A 19,951-nucleotide genomic window follows, 5' to 3' on the forward strand; every position below is an offset into this window, starting at 1 on the left:
GCGGCCTTCTCAGTGAGCAGGACAAAGAAATTAGAAAAGAAAAACATCAGGTGGCGCTGTACAGATACATGCTATTGGATAATTCAGTCGCCATGTTATTCAGGAGTATTCAGATCCAGGGGCTAGTGTGGAAACTGTAGATTATTCGGGGGACGACCCCTTTAAGTATCAGGCTCATTTTCGTTTTTTACTCCCCGTGTTTCACCAATATCCATATTTTTTACAATTTTCCGTTCATATAGCTCTATGAGGGCTTTTATGGGATAAGTTGTATTTTTTAATGGCACCATTTAATTTACCGTCTTTTGTATTGGCAAACAGGGAATTTTTTTTGTGTTAACATTAAAAAAATAAATCTTTTTTTGGGTTTTGATATTTCGGCGTTCACTGTGCTCCTTAGTCTGTGGCTCAATACAAAATTTGTATAATTATTTTGTTTTACTATTTAAAAAAAAATAAAAACACTTTCTTTGCATTGCCATTTCCGAATGAAGTCTTGTTTTTTGCAGGACGAACTGGAGTTTTTATTGGTACCATTTTTGGGGTACATACAACTTTTTGATCAGTTATTCAATTTGTGGGGGATAAAGTGACCAAAAATGATAAACCACGTTTTTTCCACTAAATTGTACACTACATATTTATATTTTAATAGTTCAGCCATTTTTTATTATTTATATATTTTTATATGTAAAAGTAGAAAGGGAGAGTGATGTAAACTTTAAAATCCTAAGGGGGCAAGGACCTGGCATCTTTTGATCCCTTGTCCCATTTATCATACCCGAAATCCATTATGGTCTATGGTATTCTGATGCTCTGCCTGCCAAGTCATGCCTCGTGCACAGCTCAACAGGCAGATTACTATGGCAGACCTGGAAAGCTTCAGCAGGCCCCAGGCCGTCATGGTAACCGTTCCAAGCCCCGCAATTTTACTGTGGGGGCTATGATCAGAAGGAGCCTCGTCCCTCTGCCTAACCTACTGATGACACAATTATTGAAAGCGGCATCTGAGGGGTTAAATGACCAATTTCTGCATCATCGCCGATCCTGGCCATTGCGGCTTGGTGCCTGCTGTATTATAGCTGGCTCAGTGCAGCAGCCCGCTCAATACTTTCCCTCAGCCACCGTGACTGAAAGGTTTAAAACATTGAAACCCTCAGACTAAAGAGCCCCCCCCCCCCCTCCCTGGTTGCATTAGAGTTGTAAAGAGCCACTCCACCCATCATGTTCCTATGTGGATCCTCGAGGTCATTCCCCGCAGGCTGTTCTCTCTGGTGGAATGAGGCTACATGCGCCAGAGGAACCTTCCAACTCTACACTTACGATATCGGTGGAGCTTATTCCGATCTTCTTGGCCACCTCACTGCGCTCATTGGTGCTCATATACAGGTATCTGTTCAGGAGCTCTCCATCCAGCACGTTCCTCACCGCGTTCTGCAGGTTTCTGCGTCCACTGTGCAACATTCTGAAATGGAGACGGGGAGAGGATTATCCAATAACGAGGAGGCTACCTTATGTTCCTCTATCACATGCAAGGCCCCTTGGCATCAATGACAGAAACCTTACAGAGCATTACGAGACATCGCTGCGGCATCCATTGTGAAAGTCAAGAGAGCCAAAAATGTGTAAATTCTGACAGCCATCCATACCAAATGTGACCGATCACAGGCAGATGGGACCTTCTCTATCAGAGACGACGATCCACAAACTCCCAGGACGACACAAGATCTTATTAATAACCCAGATGGGTGCTATTAACATGCAGAATGGTAAAAATCTCCAAAGCCAAAAACAGAAAAAATTCCTAAGAGGTGTTCGATATTACTAAAACGCTCACTTTCATATAGAAGTCCTCAAAGTGACAGCTGCTGCGCCCTAATCCAGCCTCCTGCGTCCACATGTCACCCAGGCACACTCGAGTCGTCGGAGTATGACTGGGCGACATGTCAGCAAGATGTGGAGACGCAGGAGGATGACGTGGCCACTGGCGGGCAGCAACAATCATGGCGTATGCCGAGAATGAGAAAGATTAATAACAAAACCAAGACACGTAAAAATGGAAGGATGCATCGGGGACTAGATAAGGGAACAACTAAAAATTACAAATGTAAACTTATGCCCATGGTAAGGAACAATGGAAGTCACCCGTACATACTGCATGTCACCCGTACATACTACAAGTCACCCGTACATACTAAATGGTAAAACACTCGGTAACACTGACATGGAAAAGGATCTAGGAATTTTAATAAACAGCAAACTAAGCAGCAAAAACCAGTGTCAGGCAGCTGCTGCCAAGGCCAATAAGATAATGGGTTGCATCAGAAGGGGTATAGATGGTGGTGATGAGAACATAGTCCTACCACTTTACACATCACTAGTCAGACCACACATGGAGGACTGTGTACAGTTCTGGGCTCCTGTGAACAAGGCAGACATAGCAGAGCTGGAGAGGGTCCAGAGGAGGGCAACTAAAGTAATAACTGGAATGGGGCAACTACAGGACCCTGAAAGATTATCAACATTAGGGTTATTCACGTTAGAAAAAAGACGACTGAGGGGAGATCTAATTACTATGTATAAATATATCAGGGGTCAGTACAGAGATCACTCCCATCATCTATTTATCCCCAGGACTGTGACTGTGACGAGGGGACATCCTCTGCGTCTGGAGGAAAGAAGGTTTGTACACAAACATAGAAGAGGATTCTTTACTGTAAGAGCAATGAGACTATGGACACTTTACTGTAAGAGCAGTGAGACTATGGACTCTTTACTGTAAGAGCAGTGAGACTATGGACTCTTTACTGTAAGAGCAGTGAGACTATGGACTCTTTACTGTAAGAGCAGTGAGACTATGGACTCTTTACTGTAAGAGCAGTGAGACTATGGACTCTTTACTGTAAGAGCAGTGAGACTATGGACTCTTTACTGTAAGAGCAGTGAGACTATGGACTCTTTACTGTAAGAGCAGTGAGACTATGGACTCTTTACTGTAAGAGCAGTGAGACTATGGGCTCTTTACTGTAAGAGCAGTGAGACTATGGACTCTTTACTGTAAGAGCAGTGAGACTATGGACTCTTTACTGTAAGAGCAGTGAGACTATGGACTCTTTACTGTAAGAGCAGTGAGACTATGGACTCTTTACTGTAAGAGCAGTGAGACTATGGACTCTTTACTGTAAGAGCAGTGAGACTATGGACTCTATACTGTAAGAGCAGTGAGACTATGGACTCTTTACTGTAAGAGCAGTGAGACTATGGACTCTTTACTGTAAGAGCAGTGAGACTATGGACTCTTTACTGTAAGAGCAGTGAGACTATGGACTCTTTACTGTAAGAGCAGTGAGACTATGGACTCTTTACTGTAAGAGCAGTGAGACTATGGACTCTTTACTGTAAGAGCAGTGAGACTATGGACTCTATACTGTAAGAGCAGTGAGACTATGGACTCTTTACTGTAAGAGCAGTGAGACTATGGACTCTTTACTGTAAGAGCAGTGAGACTATGGACTCTTTACTGTAAGAGCAGTGAGACTATGGACTCTTTACTGTAAGAGCAGTGAGACTATGGACTCTTTACTGTAAGAGCAGTGAGACTATGGACTCTATACTGTAAGAGCAGTGAGACTATGGACTCTATACTGTAAGAGCAGTGAGACTATGGACTCTTTACTGTAAGAGCAGTGAGACTATGGACTCTTTACTGTAAGAGCAGTGAGACTATGGACTCTGTACTGTAAGAGCAGTGAGACTATGGACTCTATACCGTAAGAGCAGTGAGACTATGGACTCTTTACCGCAAGAGCAGCCAGACTACGGGACTCTTTACGGTAAGAGCAGCCAGACTACGGGACTCTTTACGGTAAGAGCAGCCAGACTACGGGACTCTTTACGGTAAGAGCAGCCAGACTACGGGACTCTTTACGGTAAGAGCAGCCAGACTACGGGACTCTTTACGGTAAGAGCAGCCAGACTACGGGACTCTTTACGGTAAGAGCAGCCAGACTACGGGACTCTTTACGGCAAGAGCAGCCAGACTACGGGACTCTTTACGGCAAGAGCAGCCAGACTACGGGACTCTTTACCGCAAGAGCAGCCAGACTACGGGACTCTTTACCGCAAGAGCAGCCAGACTACGGGACTCTTTACCGCAAGAGCAGCCAGACTACGGGACTCTTTACCGCAAGAGCAGCCAGACTACGGGACTCTTTACCGCAAGAGCAGCCAGACTACGGGACTCCTTACCGCAAGAGCAGCCAGACTACGGGACTCTTTACCGCAAGAGCAGCCAGACTACGGGACTCTTTACCGCAAGAGCAGCCAGACTACGGGACTCTTTACCGCAAGAGCAGCCAGACTACGGGACTCTTTACCGCAAGAGCAGCCAGACTACGGGACTCTTTACCATCTTGTGGCATGGGGCACTGTCATACGCATAGGCTACAAAGCTGACCTGAAGAGATGAACTCGGTCAGCCACAATGGTTAGGTGACTACTGTCTAAACAGCCATCGACAGATATCCCAGGACCCAGGGTGTCCAAGAAAACATTATCCACCTAAACTGCTTGCACTAAATGTGACCCTCCCATCAGCATGGTGCTACAGAATTCTGCGTTCACCTGGCCAGGCCATGGTTTTCCACTGCTCAATGATCCAAGTTCTGGGCTCACATGCCCACAGGAGCGCCTCTGTGTGTCCACACCCGTTAACTGGAGGACAGGACATCTCTGTAAGAAGCCGGTCACTTTAATCCCAGCCGCTTGTTCCCCGTCTCCAACACAGAAGCACATGTTCTCCTCTTACCTAAACTATGGGTCCCACTGCTAGGTCAACATTCTCCAGGTCTCCAAGGTCTTGTTTGTGAGCAGATTGTGTAGAAGTCTTCGACCATGGTCAGAAAAGACGCCTCTGTATTTACTGTCATTTCCAAGTAGTGTGTAGCAGCAGCATCTAGATGCCAGGGCTAATACAACCCCCATCATCTCCAGACCTATATGATAGACCATCCTCCTTCCACCTACCTGAATGCCCTGGGATTGAGTCCAGCGTGGTGTTGTATGTGGGTGATCAGGGCGTTCTGTAACATCAGCAGCCTCCGGTACGTCTTCTCCTGCATCGGGAGCAGCAAACCTATTCCTCCGTCCAAAGTGGCAAACCACGTGATGTGTTTGTTGTCCCACAGCGCTGTTTTGCGGCTTGAGCTCTCACTGGCGCCGCGGCACGGTGTTCTCCAGAAAGCATTTACATGGGACCCTGCATGGAAGTCTGCACGCCGCAAGAGACGGAGTCCGCCAAAACTTTCTTTTGCTGTAACAATAGGAAACACCATATGAGATTTGAGAACGAAGGATGAAGAGCAGATTATTGTGCGAGTGACGGATCTACGAGATCATGACAGGGGGGGGATATAGGAAACCACCGCGGAGCAAGGAACCTCTGATAATCCAGGAAGATCTGTGGGAAGTAAAGGGTTCACTATAGACACAGCCGTGCTCTCACCTGCTGGGAGGTACATGTACAGGAGCAGGTTTCTGTCTCGATCGGACACTAGAACATAAAGAAATAGGTCAGATCTGGCGGTCATCCCCCCGACATCATGTGATATAACTCCACCAATCACCTACCCAAGAAGCCGAGCTGAGAATTATCCACCAGGAACTCCACACTGTAAACCTCCACAGGCTTCACGTCCTGCGTGCGAGAGAAGACCACGTGTGGTCAGAATACGACCACAGGACAAGCCTCACCATGTGGACTACACCCAGGGGGGCAGTACTCACCCTGCTGACCAGAGACAGGGTCTTGCTCTCCTCCTGGTACCGCAGCAGAGAGATGCTCTTCATGAGGTCGGCAGCCAGGATGAAGTTCTTGACGCTGATCATTTGGTGGATGTAGAGCTGGGTGTCTATAAACGCCATTCCCGTCAAGTCATTGTCCTTCAAACTCCACAGGAAGATCTGAAGGGACAAAAACATGTCTGGAGATGATGGCTTCCCTACTGTACATTACAAGTCACCATCCAACCCACTGGACGTGCACCATGGCTGCCAGGACAATATGACAGATGAGTAGTTGTGTGCTGACTGATGAGACAAGTCGCCATCTTACCTTTTGGCCAATAGCGGTCACCAGGTATCCGTTACAGTGACACAGCGCAGTGACCGGACCCTTCTGCTCCTTCTCATACAAGACCTTAAACTTATTCTTGGTCAGTGGCTGCCCGGGCTCTGGGACAACCTCAATGATATCCATGATGAGAATCTGATAAGCAAGAGAATGAGTGGTCAGAGGAGGAACTGCTTAAATAAGAGACGACCATCTACCCCAAGAAGGAAGGGGTGAGGACAGCCAACTAAATGGCCAACACTCCCATTAAATACCAAATATTAAATCAATGTGCATGAGAGAACATAGGAGTGCGGACGCCATCATACCGACTACGGATGACCAGTACAATGCACACATACTTCCTGCAGTACTCACCCGACCTCGGCAGGTCACCTCCTCCCCTTGCATGACGCACGTTCCCGCAGCGATGTACCCCTTCAGTCCCGACACGGTCTCCTCGCTCTTCAGACTGACCGTTTTCATACAGGTGACATGCTCCCACTCCTCCAGATCTATCCTGCAGCACAGAACCTCAAGATGTAACTCACAGGAGTGTAGGTCTAGCCCAAAGAAGAGCGTCCGCTCTGAGGAGACACTGACCCAGCTGCCTCAGAGGTGGACACAGACTGAAGCCGTTATACCGTAAAGACTGGCGGAAGAGAGACCGAATCTCATCTCACGAGCCAACAAGCGTCATCTCCACGTAACTGAAGACTCCAGACATGACAGACACTAACATCTGATAACAGGCATCATCTATACTGACTGCCCTATGACGAAAGCACAGATCGAAGATCCAGGAAACGTGCAACAGTCAAAGCCAGTGATCTATCCTGGAAGACGGGGGCAGCACCAAATGATCTGCCAGTGACCAACGCAACCATGTGCCAGAAGTTTCCTGCACTACAATCCGCCGACTACTGATGTCCACAACCCTGATGACCTCCCACTGTGCTCCATCTTGGCATCTCCAGTTAAGATGGGTACCAGGGAACGAAGCAGAGAAGTCACTGAAACAAGAGCGAGGGGATATAGGAGAATATCTGAAATGGGATCTCCAGACCTGAAGATTAGGACTAGACGTATTAACTACATGACACACGACCAGTCCCGTAAGAGGCTGACGTGCCCTGATCATGTGAGGGTCCGATGACTGCACAAGGACAGAGGAGAGATTCCTGAGGCGGCAGGAGACACCACAATACCTGGTATTAGGAATGGTCTCCCAGCTGACGGGCGAGATGAGCTGGATGGAGAAGACCTCCTGGTGAGGAGCAATGTAACGATCATCTGCAAAAGAGAAGACGTGAGGAGAAGACTGGGTACCAAGGGCAAATGAGGAGGACACGATTATTGTACGGGGTGACCTTATCTGAGAGGAGGCATTATAGACCTCTGCACTGGGAGCAATTCTCCAGCAGACCTCCACACAAAGAGCAATACACTGCAGAACATCTCACCTCTCTCAATAGTCTCAAACTCTTTCTCTTCCCCGGTCATGCGAGGGATTCGAGTACATACGTCGTTCACACTGGTGACTACAGCATAAACCTGAGGGGAGGAGAGTGGTGATTATATCATTATATATAATGACTGGTGGTGGTAGTACAGGGGTCAGTGACCATCACCGGGATCATGGACAGAGGGGCGGCTGGGGGTGACCACTACATGGACCTCAGGCATTATATATAGTGTCTGGTGGTGGTAGTACAGGGGTCAGTGACCATCACCGGGATCATGGACAGAGGGGCGGCTGGGGGTGACCACTACATGGACCTCAGGCATTATATATAGTGTCTGGTGGTAGTAGTACAGGGGTCAGTGACCATCACCAGGATCATGGACAGAGGGGCGGCTGGGGGTGACCACTACATGGACCTCAGGCATTATATATAGTGTCTGGTGGTGGTACAGGGGTCAGTGACCATCACCAGGATCATGGACAGAGGGGCGGCTGGGGGTGACCACTACATGGACCTCAGGCATTATATATAGTGACTGGTGGTAGTAGTACAGGGGTCAGTGACCATCACCAGGATCATGGACAGAGGGGCGGCTGGGGGTGACCACTACATGGACCTCAGGCATTATATATAGTGTCTGGTGGTAGTACAGGGGTCAGTGACCATCACCGGGATCATGGACAGAGGGGCGGCTGGGGGTGACCACTACATGGACCTCAGGCATTATATATAGTGTCTGGTGGTAGTACAGGGGTCAGTGACCATCACCGGGATCATGGACAGAGGGGCGGCTGGGGGTGACCACTACATGGACCTCAGGCATTATATATAGTGACTGGTGGTAGTACAGGGGTCAGTGACCATCACCAGGATCATGGACAGAGGGGCGGCTGGGGGTGACCACTGCATGGACCTCAGGCATTATATATAGTGTCTGGTGGTAGTACAGGGGTCAGTGACCATCACCGGGATCATGGACAGAGGGGCGGCTGGGGGTGACCACTACATGGACCTCAGGCATTATATATAGTGTCTGGTGGTAGTAGTACAGGGGTCAGTGACCATCACCAGGATCATGGACAGAGGGGCGGCTGGGGGTGACCACTACATGGACCTCAGGCATTATATATAGTGACTGGTGGTAGTACAGGGGTCAGTGACCATCACCGGGATCATGGACAGAGGGGCGGCTGGGGGTGACCACTACATGGACCTCAGGCATTATATATAGTGACTGGTGGTAGTAGTACAGGGGTCAGTGACCATCACCGGGATCATGGACAGAGGGGCGGCTGGGGGTGACCACTACATGGACCTCAGGCATTATATATAGTGTCTGGTGGTAGTACAGGGGTCAGTGACCATCACCAGGATCATGGACAGAGGGGCGGCTGGGGGTGACCACTACATGGACCTCAGGCATTATATATAGTGACTGGTAGTAGTACAGGGGTCAGTGACCATCACCGGGATCATGGACAGAGGGGCGGCTGGGGGTGACCACTACATGGACCTCAGGCATTATATATAGTGACTGGTGGTAGTAGTAAAGGGGTCAGTGACCATCACCAGGATCATGGACAGAGGGGCGGCTGGGGGTGACCACTACATGGACCTCAGGCATTATATATAGTGACTGGTGGTAGTACAGGGGTCAGTGACCATCACCGGGATCATGGACAGAGGGGCGGCTGGGGGTGACCACTACATGGACCTCAGGCATTATATATAGTGTCTGGTGGTAGTAGTACAGGGGTCAGTGACCATCACCGGGATCATGGACAGAGGGGCGGCTGGGGGTGACCACTACATGGACCTCAGGCATTATATATAGTGTCTGGTGGTAGTAGTACAGGGGTCAGTGACCATCACCAGGATCATGTACAGAGGGGCGGCTGGGGGTGACCACTACATGGACCTCAGGCATTATATATAGTGTCTGGTGGTAGTAGTACAGGGGTCAGTGACCATCACCGGGATCATGGACAGAGGGGCGGCTGGGGGTGACCACTACATGGACCTCAGGCATTATATATAGTGTCTGGTGGTAGTACAGGGGTCAGTGACCATCACCGGGATCATGGACAGAGGGGCGGCTGGGGGTGACCACTACATGGACCTCAGGCATTATATATAGTGTCTGGTGGTAGTAGTACAGGGGTCAGTGACCATCACCAGGATCATGGACAGAGGGGCGGCTGGGGGTGACCACTACATGGACCTCAGGCATTATATATAGTGTCTGGTGGTGGTACAGGGGTCAGTGACCATCACCGGGATCATGGACAGAGGGGCGGCTGGGGGTGACCACTACATGGACCTCAGGCATTATATATAGTGTCTGGTGGTAGTACAGGGGTCAGTGACCATCACCAGGATCATGGACAGAGGGGCGGCTGGGGGTGACCACTACATGGACCTCAGGCATTATATATAGTGTCTGGTGGTAGTAGTACAGGGGTCAGTGACCATCACCGGGATCATGGACAGAGGGGCGGCTGGGGGTGACCACTACATGGACCTCAGGCATTATATATAGTGTCTGGTGGTAGTAGTACAGGGGTCAGTGACCATCACCAGGATCATGGACAGAGGGGCGGCTGGGGGTGACCACTACATGGACCTCAGGCATTATATATAGTGTCTGGTGGTAGTACAGGGGTCAGTGACCATCCCCAGGATCATGGACAGAGGGGCGGCTGGGGGTGACCACTACATGGACCTCAGGCATTATATATAGTGTCTGGTGGTAGTAGTACAGGGGTCAGTGGCCATCACCGGGATCATGGACAGAGGGGCGGCTGGGGGTGACCACTACATGGACCTCAGGCATTATATATAGTGTCTGGTGGTGGTAGTAGTACAGGGGTCAGTGACCATCACCGGGATCATGGACAGAGGGGCGGCTGGGGGTGACCACTACATGGACCTCAGGCATTATATATAGTGTCTGGTGGTAGTAGTACAGGGGTCAGTGACCATCACCGGGATCATGGACAGAGGGGCGGCTGGGGGTGACCACTACATGGACCTCAGGCATTATATATAGTGTCTGGTGGTAGTAGTACAGGGGTCAGTGACCATCACCAGGATCATGGACAGAGGGGCGGCTGGGGGTGACCACTACATGGACCTCAGGCATTATATATAGTGTCTGGTGGTAGTACAGGGGTCAGTGACCATCCCCAGGATCATGGACAGAGGGGCGGCTGGGGGTGACCACTACATGGACCTCAGGCATTATATATAGTGTCTGGTGGTAGTAGTACAGGGGTCAGTGGCCATCACCGGGATCATGGACAGAGGGGCGGCTGGGGGTGACCACTACATGGACCTCAGGCATTATATATAGTGTCTGGTGGTGGTAGTAGTACAGGGGTCAGTGACCATCACCGGGATCATGGACAGAGGGGCGGCTGGGGGTGACCACTACATGGACCTCAGGCATTATATATAGTGACTGGTGGTAGTAGTACAGGGGTCAGTGACCATCACCAGGATCATGGACAGAGAGGCGGCTGGGGGTGACCACTGCATGGACCTCAGGCATTATATATAGTGTCTGGTGGTAGTACAGGGGTCAGTGACCATCACCGGGATCATGGACAGAGGGGCGGCTGGGGGTGACCACTACATGGACCTCAGGCATTATATATAGTGACTGGTAGTAGTACAGGGGTCAGTGGCCATCACCAGGATCATGGACAGAGGGGCGGCTGGGGGTGACCACTACATGGACCTCAGGCATTATATATAGTGTCTGGTGGTAGTAGTACAGGGGTCAGTGACCATCACCAGGATCATGGACAGAGGGGCGGCTGGGGGTGACCACTACATGGACCTCAGGCATTATATATAGTGTCTGGTGGTAGTAGTACAGGGGTCAGTGACCATCACCGGGATCATGGACAGAGGGGCGGCTGGGGGTGACCACTACATGGACCTCAGGCATTATATATAGTGTCTGGTGGTGGTAGTAGTACAGGGGTCAGTGACCATCACCAGGATCATGTACAGAGGGGCGGCTGGGGGTGACCACTACATGGACCTCAGGCATTATATATAGTGTCTGGTGGTAGTAGTACAGGGGTCAGTGACCATCACCGGGATCATGGACAGAGGGGCGGCTGGGGGTGACCACTACATGGACCTCAGGCATTATATATAGTGTCTGGTGGTAGTAGTACAGGGGTCAGTGACCATCACCAGGATCATGGACAGAGGGGCGGCTGGGGGTGACCACTACATGGACCTCAGGCATTATATATAGTGTCTGGTGGTAGTACAGGGGTCAGTGACCATCACCGGGATCATGGACAGAGGGGCGGCTGGGGGTGACCACTACATGGACCTCAGGCATTATATATAGTGACTGGTAGTAGTACAGGGGTCAGTGGCCATCACCAGGATCATGGACAGAGGGGCGGCTGGGGGTGACCACTACATGGACCTCAGGCATTATATATAGTGTCTGGTGGTAGTAGTACAGGGGTCAGTGACCATCACCGGGATCATGGACAGAGGGGCGGCTGGGGGTGACCACTACATGGACCTCAGGCATTATATATAGTGTCTGGTGGTAGTAGTACAGGGGTCAGTGACCATCACCAGGATCATGGACAGAGGGGCGGCTGGGGGTGACCACTACATGGACCTCAGGCATTATATATAGTGTCTGGTGGTGGTAGTAGTACAGGGGTCAGTGACCATCACCAGGATCATGTACAGAGGGGCGGCTGGGGGTGACCACTACATGGACCTCAGGCATTATATATAGTGACTGGTGGTAGTAGTACAGGGGTCAGTGACCATCACCGGGATCATGGACAGAGGGGCGGCTGGGGGTGACCACTACATGGACCTCAGGCATTATATATAGTGTCTGGTGGTAGTAGTACAGGGGTCAGTGACCATCACCGGGATCATGGACAGAGGGGCGGCTGGGGGTGACCACTACATGGACCTCAGGCATTATATATAGTGTCTGGTGGTAGTAGTACAGGGGTCAGTGACCATCACCAGGATCATTGACAGAGGGGCGGCTGGGGGTGACCACTACATGGACCTCAGGCATTATATATAGTGTCTGGTGGTAGTACAGGGGTCAGTGGCCATCACCGGGATCATGGACAGAGGGGCGGCTGGGGGTGACCACTACATGGACCTCAGGCATTATATATAGTGTCTGGTGGTAGTACAGGGGTCAGTGGCCATCACCGGGATCATGGACAGAGGGGCGGCTGGGGGTGACCACTACATGGACCTCAGGCATTATATATAGTGTCTGGTGGTAGTAGTACAGGGGTCAGTGGCCATCGCCGAGATCATGGACAGAGGGGTGGCTGTAGAGGACCACGACGTGGACCTAGTTTGTATTGCTCAGGGCCTCAGGCTGGATGTGAATAAAGAGATTATTAATTACCCGCAGTGACAGATGAAGTGCTGCCCAGTACAACTCCCACAATGACAGCAAGGGCCGGCACTAGGCAGAAACACCAGTTCATAAGATACACTGGTCAGACTGGGAGACGAGGACTTACTTTGGATTCCACGTGATAGGACACGTAATGTGCGGTGCAGCGAAGGGGAATCTTCCTCACAGGCCACGGAGCATCATAGGATAAATATGCCGGGAGGACGCTGATCCGCAGCTCACCCTGAGGAGGGAAACACTAACTTGAACCCCCTGTGAGCTGCAGTAATCCCCCCTCTTCCCGGTCACTAACATGGTCCTCCTCTATAGACTTACCTGATGAACATGCACTTACCCATGGCTCCTGAAGCCAACAATGAAGTACCTGATGCAAGTGTCCGACATGAGCATCAACACTGCTGCTCCTGTCAAGAACTTCATCCAGATCTTCAGGAGCCACCAGGGTGTGAGCGGACAATCGGGCACATTTCTGATAATCCGGCTGGATCTTCAGGCTCATGGTGTGGCTGATCATCAGATGCAGATTTTACTTAGTTCTGCCTCTTGATGAGGGTTACCCTTACCTGTCGGTTAAAGTAGAGGAAGCCTCTGGGGCAGTTGACGTTATGGAAGGGGGCAAACGACTCAATACTGCCATCGATGGTCATGGGATGAAGCCGCAGCGCTCCACGGGACGTGACTATGAGCCAGTGAGGAGATGGTCCACAGATGAAGACCTGGAGGCAGAAGGTGAAGAAGGTGAGACCAGAAGCAGTGATATGAGGAGGCATATGAGAAGCTCGGAGGGCGGCACCCACCCCCGAGTATCCATAGATATCCTGGAAATAGCGGAAGCGAGCCACACGACCTCGAGCTGCAAAATCCTCACTCGACCCTTCACACTTCTTCTTGGATTGTCGCTGCTTCTTCTCACGGAAATTAATATTGTGAGGAACCTGCGAGTGGAAGGAGATGTGAGGACAGAGATCTGAGACACATAGGAGAAAGAAGAGGGCGGCCAAGCAGAAACGTACCTTCCTAAAACGAACTTTCAGGTTGCCCTTTGCTCCTGGAGAAAGTGGAAACGCCTCATAAATCATCAGCTCAACGTCTACAAGGACCTGAGGAAGCAGAGACACAGTCCTAAGTCAGAGGACAGGGACAATACATATGGACGGAGCTCGCAGAAAGGACACATGGGTGACATCAGATATGGGCGGAGCTCGCCGACAGAACACATGGGTGACATCAGACGTGGACAGAGCTCGCAGAAAGGACACATGGGTGACATCAGACGTGGACGGAGCACGCCGACAGAACACATGGGTGACATCAGACGTGGACAGAAGTCCTGTTATTGGTGGTGTGTCCGGATGCAGTCTAAGATGGCTGCTTGAGAGTTCGGCTCCTGCTCCTCCACATTAGATCTGGCCAGCGCACCCGCGACCAAATGGCCACCAGGCGACCTGCTTCACCCCAGGACTCAGCATCTCCATCCAGGACGTGAGCACCAAGGCCTCCCACTCTGGCGGGGCATTCCTTACAAGCCGCAGCTTCCTGCCACAGTGTCCGCATAGGCCCCTCGTCGCATCCTCCAGCAGGTCACCGGCTGGCAGCACACAACTGAGGATTTCTTACCGTGACGGCCAATATGGCAGCTCAACAACCCCCTGCTAAACAGCGGAGAGGCACAGGTACCCCTTATTCCATATCAAGGGCCCCACTGTCTCAACAATCGGGTAAGGAGACCTCACCAACTACTGACACACGCCAGTGGTCAGAACCACCAGAGGGTATAGTCCATACTTGCGGGGTAGAGCAATGGCAGCCCATCGTAGATCTCTGTGCCCAACTTAACAGCTCCAGGGAAGGTGGATGGCGGTTACTCTACACGTGGCAGCGGTACTACGCTTGGGGTAATAATCCTCACTCTCTATTGGCCAAACGGCCCATGGCGGTAGTAGACGGTACTAGGCTCTATGCCCCCCGGAGTGCATTACTGAGATTTTACACCGAGCAGCCTTCCCGCAAGTGAGGAGTCCAGAGAGCGTCTAATGCAGACGTACGAGGCCTCGGCCTAATGGACCGGTCATGATGGATGAGATGGAGGAAGTTATTACCCGTCTACCTGGACCAGACGGCTCTTCCTATCAATACTACAAGACCTTTAGATCGGAGTTATTACCCCATATGGCAGCCATTTATAACTCATTTCTAGCAGCTGAGCCAGTTCCTACCTCTATGTCCCAATCACACCTTGTTTGGATTCTTTGTAGGACTTTTGTCCCCAGCACCTGGATCCGAAGACTTTTGTAATTGCATGTAATTAAACATGTTGTATAGCTACGGAGTACTTCAGTAAAATGTATCTTTATAGTGCAACTTAATGTCTTATTTCTTTGACCTGCTCATTAAGAAGGCCACACATGCTCAGTTGTGAAAGGGAGAGCTGAGACACGCCCCGAGAGCCGCAGCAGAAAGGACACTCCCCCTGAGAGCCGCAGCAGAAAGGACACTCCCCCTGAGAGCCGCAGCAGAAAGGACACTCCCCCTGAGAGCCGCAGCAGAAAGGACACTCCCCTGAGCTGCCAGCTTGATATAAATCTAGCAGAAAAATGAATGGGGAGATCTCTGGATTTGGTTCTCGGTTTATTAGAAAGAGATGGTCATGGACTATATGAGATCCGATTTTCAGATTTTTTTTACATTATTCATGGGATGACCCCTTTAAAAACTTTTAAATAAACAAAAAATAAATAAATAAATAAATAAATAAAAGGCATAGCCGGAGCTCGGTGACCGGTTCACTACTCACCAATAGATATGGACGACTTTGGCGATTTCCCAGCCCGACGAGCAGCACCTCCTTGACCAGCGGCATCTCATCCTGGCGGGCGTCCTCCTTCCTGCCCTCTCCGGGGGCGCACGTCTGCACAGAAGAGCTGTCCACCAGGACGCGCTGCCCCATCGGGAAGTTCTTCACCAGAAACACCAAGCGCCATTCAGGAAGCTGGTAAATCTGTCAGGAGATGGAGAGGACATGAACACGAAGGCACGGCAGAGGACTAGGACCCCCGACTGGGAGCGGGACCGCCCCCCCCCTCCCCCACCCCTAGAGTGAAGAGGCTGTGGGGCACCAGGAGAATTCACAGACCCCCGCACAACAGAGGCAGCACAGACACAATGTATCATGGGAGGTCAAAAGGAAGACCCTAAGGGTCATGTCAGGGACTGTACATGTGTGTATGGGAGGGGGGGGGTTAAGGCCGGACCCCCGGTATCTATACAGCAGTAATGTCTCCGGGGGTCAGCGGACCGGACACGTATACGGTGCAGACCACTGTATGGAGGGGGGGGGTTAAGGCCGGACCCCCGGTATCTATACAGCAGTAATGTCTCCGGGGTCAGCGGACCGGACATGTATACGGTGCAGACCACTGTATGGAGGGGGGGGCTATGGCCGGACCCCCGGTATCTATACAGCAGTAATGTCTCCGGGGTCAGCGGACCGGACATGTATACGGTGCAGACCACTATATGGAGGGGGGGGGGGGGGGGGGGGGCTATGGCCGGACCCCCAGTATCTATACAGCAGTAATGTCTCCGGGGGTCAGCGGACCGGACACGTATACGGTGCAGACCACTATATGGAGGACGGGGCTACGGCCGGACCCCCGGTATATATACAGCAGTAATGTCTCCGGGGGTCAGCGGACCGGACACGTATACGGTGCAGACCACTATATGGAGGACGGGGCTACGGCCGGACCCCCGGTATATATACAGCAGTAATGTCTCCGGGGGTCAGCGGACCGGACATGTATACGGTGCAGACCACTGTATGGAGGGGGGGGCTATGGCCGGACCCCCGGTATCTATACAGCAGTAATGTCTCCGGGGGTCAGCGGACCGGACACGTATACGGTGCAGACCACTATATGGAGGACGGGGCTACGGCCGGACCCCCGGTATCTATACAGCAGTAATGTCTCCGGGGGTCAGCGGACCGGACATGTATACGGTGCAGACCACTATATGGAGGACGGGGCTATGGCCGGACCCCCAGTATCTATACAGCAGTAATGTCTCTGGGGGTCAGCGGACCGGACATGTATACGGTGCAGACCACTGTATGGAGGGGGGGGCTATGGCCGGACCCCCGGTATCTATACAGCAGTAATGTCTCCGGGGGTCAGCGGACCGGACACATATACGGTGCAGACCACTATATGGAGGGGAGGGCTATGGCCGGACCCCCAGTATCTATACAGCAGTAATGTCTCCGGGGGTCAGCGGACCGGACATGTATACGGTGCAGACCACTGTATGGAGGGGAGGGCTATGGCCGGACCCCCGGTATCTATACAGCAGTAATGTCTCCGGGGGTCAGCGGATCGGACACGTATACGGTGCAGACCACTATATGGAGGGGAGGGCTATGGCCGGACCCCCAGTATCTATACAGCAGTAATGTCTCCGGGGGTCAGCGGACCGGACATGTATAGACCACTATATGGAGGACGGGGCTATGGCCGGACCCCCCGGTATCTATACAGCAGTAATGTCTCCGGGGGTCAGCGGACCGGACACGTATACGGTGCAGACCACTATATGGAGGGGAGGGCTATGGCCGGACCCCCAGTATCTATACAGCAGTAATGTCTCCGGGGGTCAGCGGACCGGACGCGTATACGGTGCAGACCACTGTATGGAGGACGGGGTTAAGGCCGGACCCCCAGTATCTATACAGCAGTAATGTCTCCGGGGGTCAGCGGACCGGACATGTATACGGTGCTATGGCCGGACCCCCGGTATCTATACAGCAGTAATGTCTCCGGGGGTCAGCGGACCGGACATGTATACGGTGCTATGGCCGGACCCCCGGTATCTATACAGCAGTAATGTCTCCAGGAAGAAGATAAGCGGCTCTCACCTCCATCACTCCGTTCTCTTTCACCAGCACACACCAGTGGGTCGGCTCCATCTTGTGCTGGGAGGAGTCTCTGTCGGCAGAGGAGTTACTCCGGCGCGGCTCATCCTTACCGGGACTGGACGGAAATCCGGAGTCGCCGTAAAGCATCTCATCCTCATCATCTACTGAGTGACTGGGAGAGGAGCAGATACCAGGGATCAATGGAGGGTACAGGGGGGCTGACCGCAGCGCAGGATAAGCGTCACACAGAGGGGCTGACCTCAGCGCAGGATAAGCGTCACACAGAGGGTCTGACCGCAGAGCACGATAAGCGTCACACAGAGGGTCTGACCGCAGCGCAGGATAAGCGTCACACAGAGGGTCTGACCTCAGCGCAGGATAAGCGTCACACAGGGATGGTACAGAGGGGCTGACCTCAGAGCAGGATAAGCGTCACACAGGGATGGTACAGAGGGTCTGACCGCAGCGCAGGATAAGCGTCACACAGGGATGGCACAGAGGGTCTGACCTCAGCGCAGGATAAGCGTCACACAGAGGGTCTGACCTCAGCGCAGGATAAGCGTCACACAGGGATGGTACAGAGGGTCTGACCTCAGAGCAGGATAAGCGTCACAGAGGGTCTGACCGCAGCGCAGGATAAGCGTCACACAGGGATGGTACAGAGGGGCTGACCGCAGCGCAGGATAAGCGTCACACAGGGATGGCACAGAGGGGCTGACCGCAGCGCAGGATAAGCGTCACACAGGGATGGTACAGAGGGGCTGACCTCAGCGCAGGATAAGCGTCACACAGGGATGGTAGAGAGGGTCTGACCTCAGCGCAGGATAAGCGTCACACAGGGATGGTAGAGGGGCTGACCTCAGCGCAGGATAAGCGTCACACAGGGATGGTACAGAGGGGCTGACCTCAGCGCAGGATAAGCGTCACACAGGGATGGTACAGAGGGGCTGACCTCAGAGCAGGATAAGCGTTACACAGGGATGGCACAGAGGGGCTGACCGCAGCGCAGGATAAGCGTCACACAGGGATGGTACAGAGGGGCTGACCTCAGCGCAGGATAAGCGTCACACAGGGATGGTACAGAGGGGCTGACCTCAGCACAGGATAAGCGTCACACAGGGATGGTACAGAGGGGCTGACCGCAGCGCAGGATAAGCGTCACACAGGGAGGGTACAGAGGGGCTGACCACAGAGCAGGATAAGCGTCACACAGGGATGGTACAGAGGGTCTGACCTCAGCGCAGGATAAGCGTCACACAGGGATGGTACAGAGGGTCTGACCTCAGCGCAGGATAAGCGTCACACAGGGATGGCACAGAGGGGCTGACCGCAGCGCAGGATAAGCGTCACACAGGGATGGTACAGAGGGGCTGACCTCAGCGCAGGATAAGCGTCACACAGGGATGGTAGAGAGGGTCTGACCTCAGCGCAGGATAAGCGTCACACATGGACAGGACTCACCTCATCTCCTGGATCACAGGGTCGGCCCCGGGGGCGCTCTGAGCGGCGCTCTCTTCTTTGGCCTGAGATGAGCGGGCCTCGGTGGTGAACATGCCGCTCACATCCCGATACACGCACAGAGCGATGACCTTCGATTGCTGCAGACAAGACAGTAGAGGGGGCACCGGTAAATATGGGGGGCACTACTGGCCGTGCACAAGGAGGAAGAAATCCTTAAAAAAGAGGGGCCCCGATACCCGGATATAATACAGGGGGCCCCTTATATGTGAGCGAGGTCAGTGCACGAGAAGGGAGGTAAAGAGGAGGGGCCCCGATACCCGGATATAATACAGGGGGCCCCTTATATGTGAGCGAGGTCCGTGCACGAGAAGGGAGGTAAAGATGAGGGGCCCCGATACCCGGCTATGATACAGGGGGCCCCTTATATGTGAGCGAGGTCAGTGCACGAGAAGGGAGGTAGAGATGAGGGGCCCCGATACCCGGCTATGATACAGGGGGCCCCTTATATGTGAGCGAGGTCCGTGCATGAGAAGGGAGGTAGAGATGAGGGGCCCCGATACCCGGCTATG

General features: G+C 52.3%; 1 protein-coding gene across 1 annotated transcript in view; it reads right to left on the bottom strand.

Moving 5' to 3' along the window:
* Positions 1-19,951, bottom strand: part of CPSF1 (cleavage and polyadenylation specific factor 1) — a 49,190-nt gene that overhangs the window by 904 nt on the left and 28,335 nt on the right. Inside the window, exons 21-36 of the mRNA XM_040434148.1 lie at positions 19,383-19,519; positions 17,922-18,093; positions 15,804-16,007; positions 14,023-14,109; positions 13,807-13,944; positions 13,573-13,725; positions 13,116-13,232; positions 7,573-7,663; positions 7,318-7,402; positions 6,488-6,629; positions 6,113-6,265; positions 5,785-5,961; positions 5,629-5,695; positions 5,504-5,551; positions 5,026-5,311; positions 1,324-1,465 (exon numbers count right to left, since the gene is read on the bottom strand). Coding sequence (XP_040290082.1) covers positions 1,324-1,465; positions 5,026-5,311; positions 5,504-5,551; positions 5,629-5,695; positions 5,785-5,961; positions 6,113-6,265; positions 6,488-6,629; positions 7,318-7,402; positions 7,573-7,663; positions 13,116-13,232; positions 13,573-13,725; positions 13,807-13,944; positions 14,023-14,109; positions 15,804-16,007; positions 17,922-18,093; positions 19,383-19,519 — 2,199 coding nt within the window. The remainder of the gene's footprint in view (positions 1-1,323; positions 1,466-5,025; positions 5,312-5,503; positions 5,552-5,628; positions 5,696-5,784; positions 5,962-6,112; positions 6,266-6,487; positions 6,630-7,317; positions 7,403-7,572; positions 7,664-13,115; positions 13,233-13,572; positions 13,726-13,806; positions 13,945-14,022; positions 14,110-15,803; positions 16,008-17,921; positions 18,094-19,382; positions 19,520-19,951) is intronic.

Source organism: Bufo bufo, chromosome 5 (genome assembly GCF_905171765.1).
Source record: "Bufo bufo chromosome 5, aBufBuf1.1, whole genome shotgun sequence".
Classification (NCBI taxonomy): Eukaryota; Metazoa; Chordata; class Amphibia; order Anura; family Bufonidae; genus Bufo; species Bufo bufo.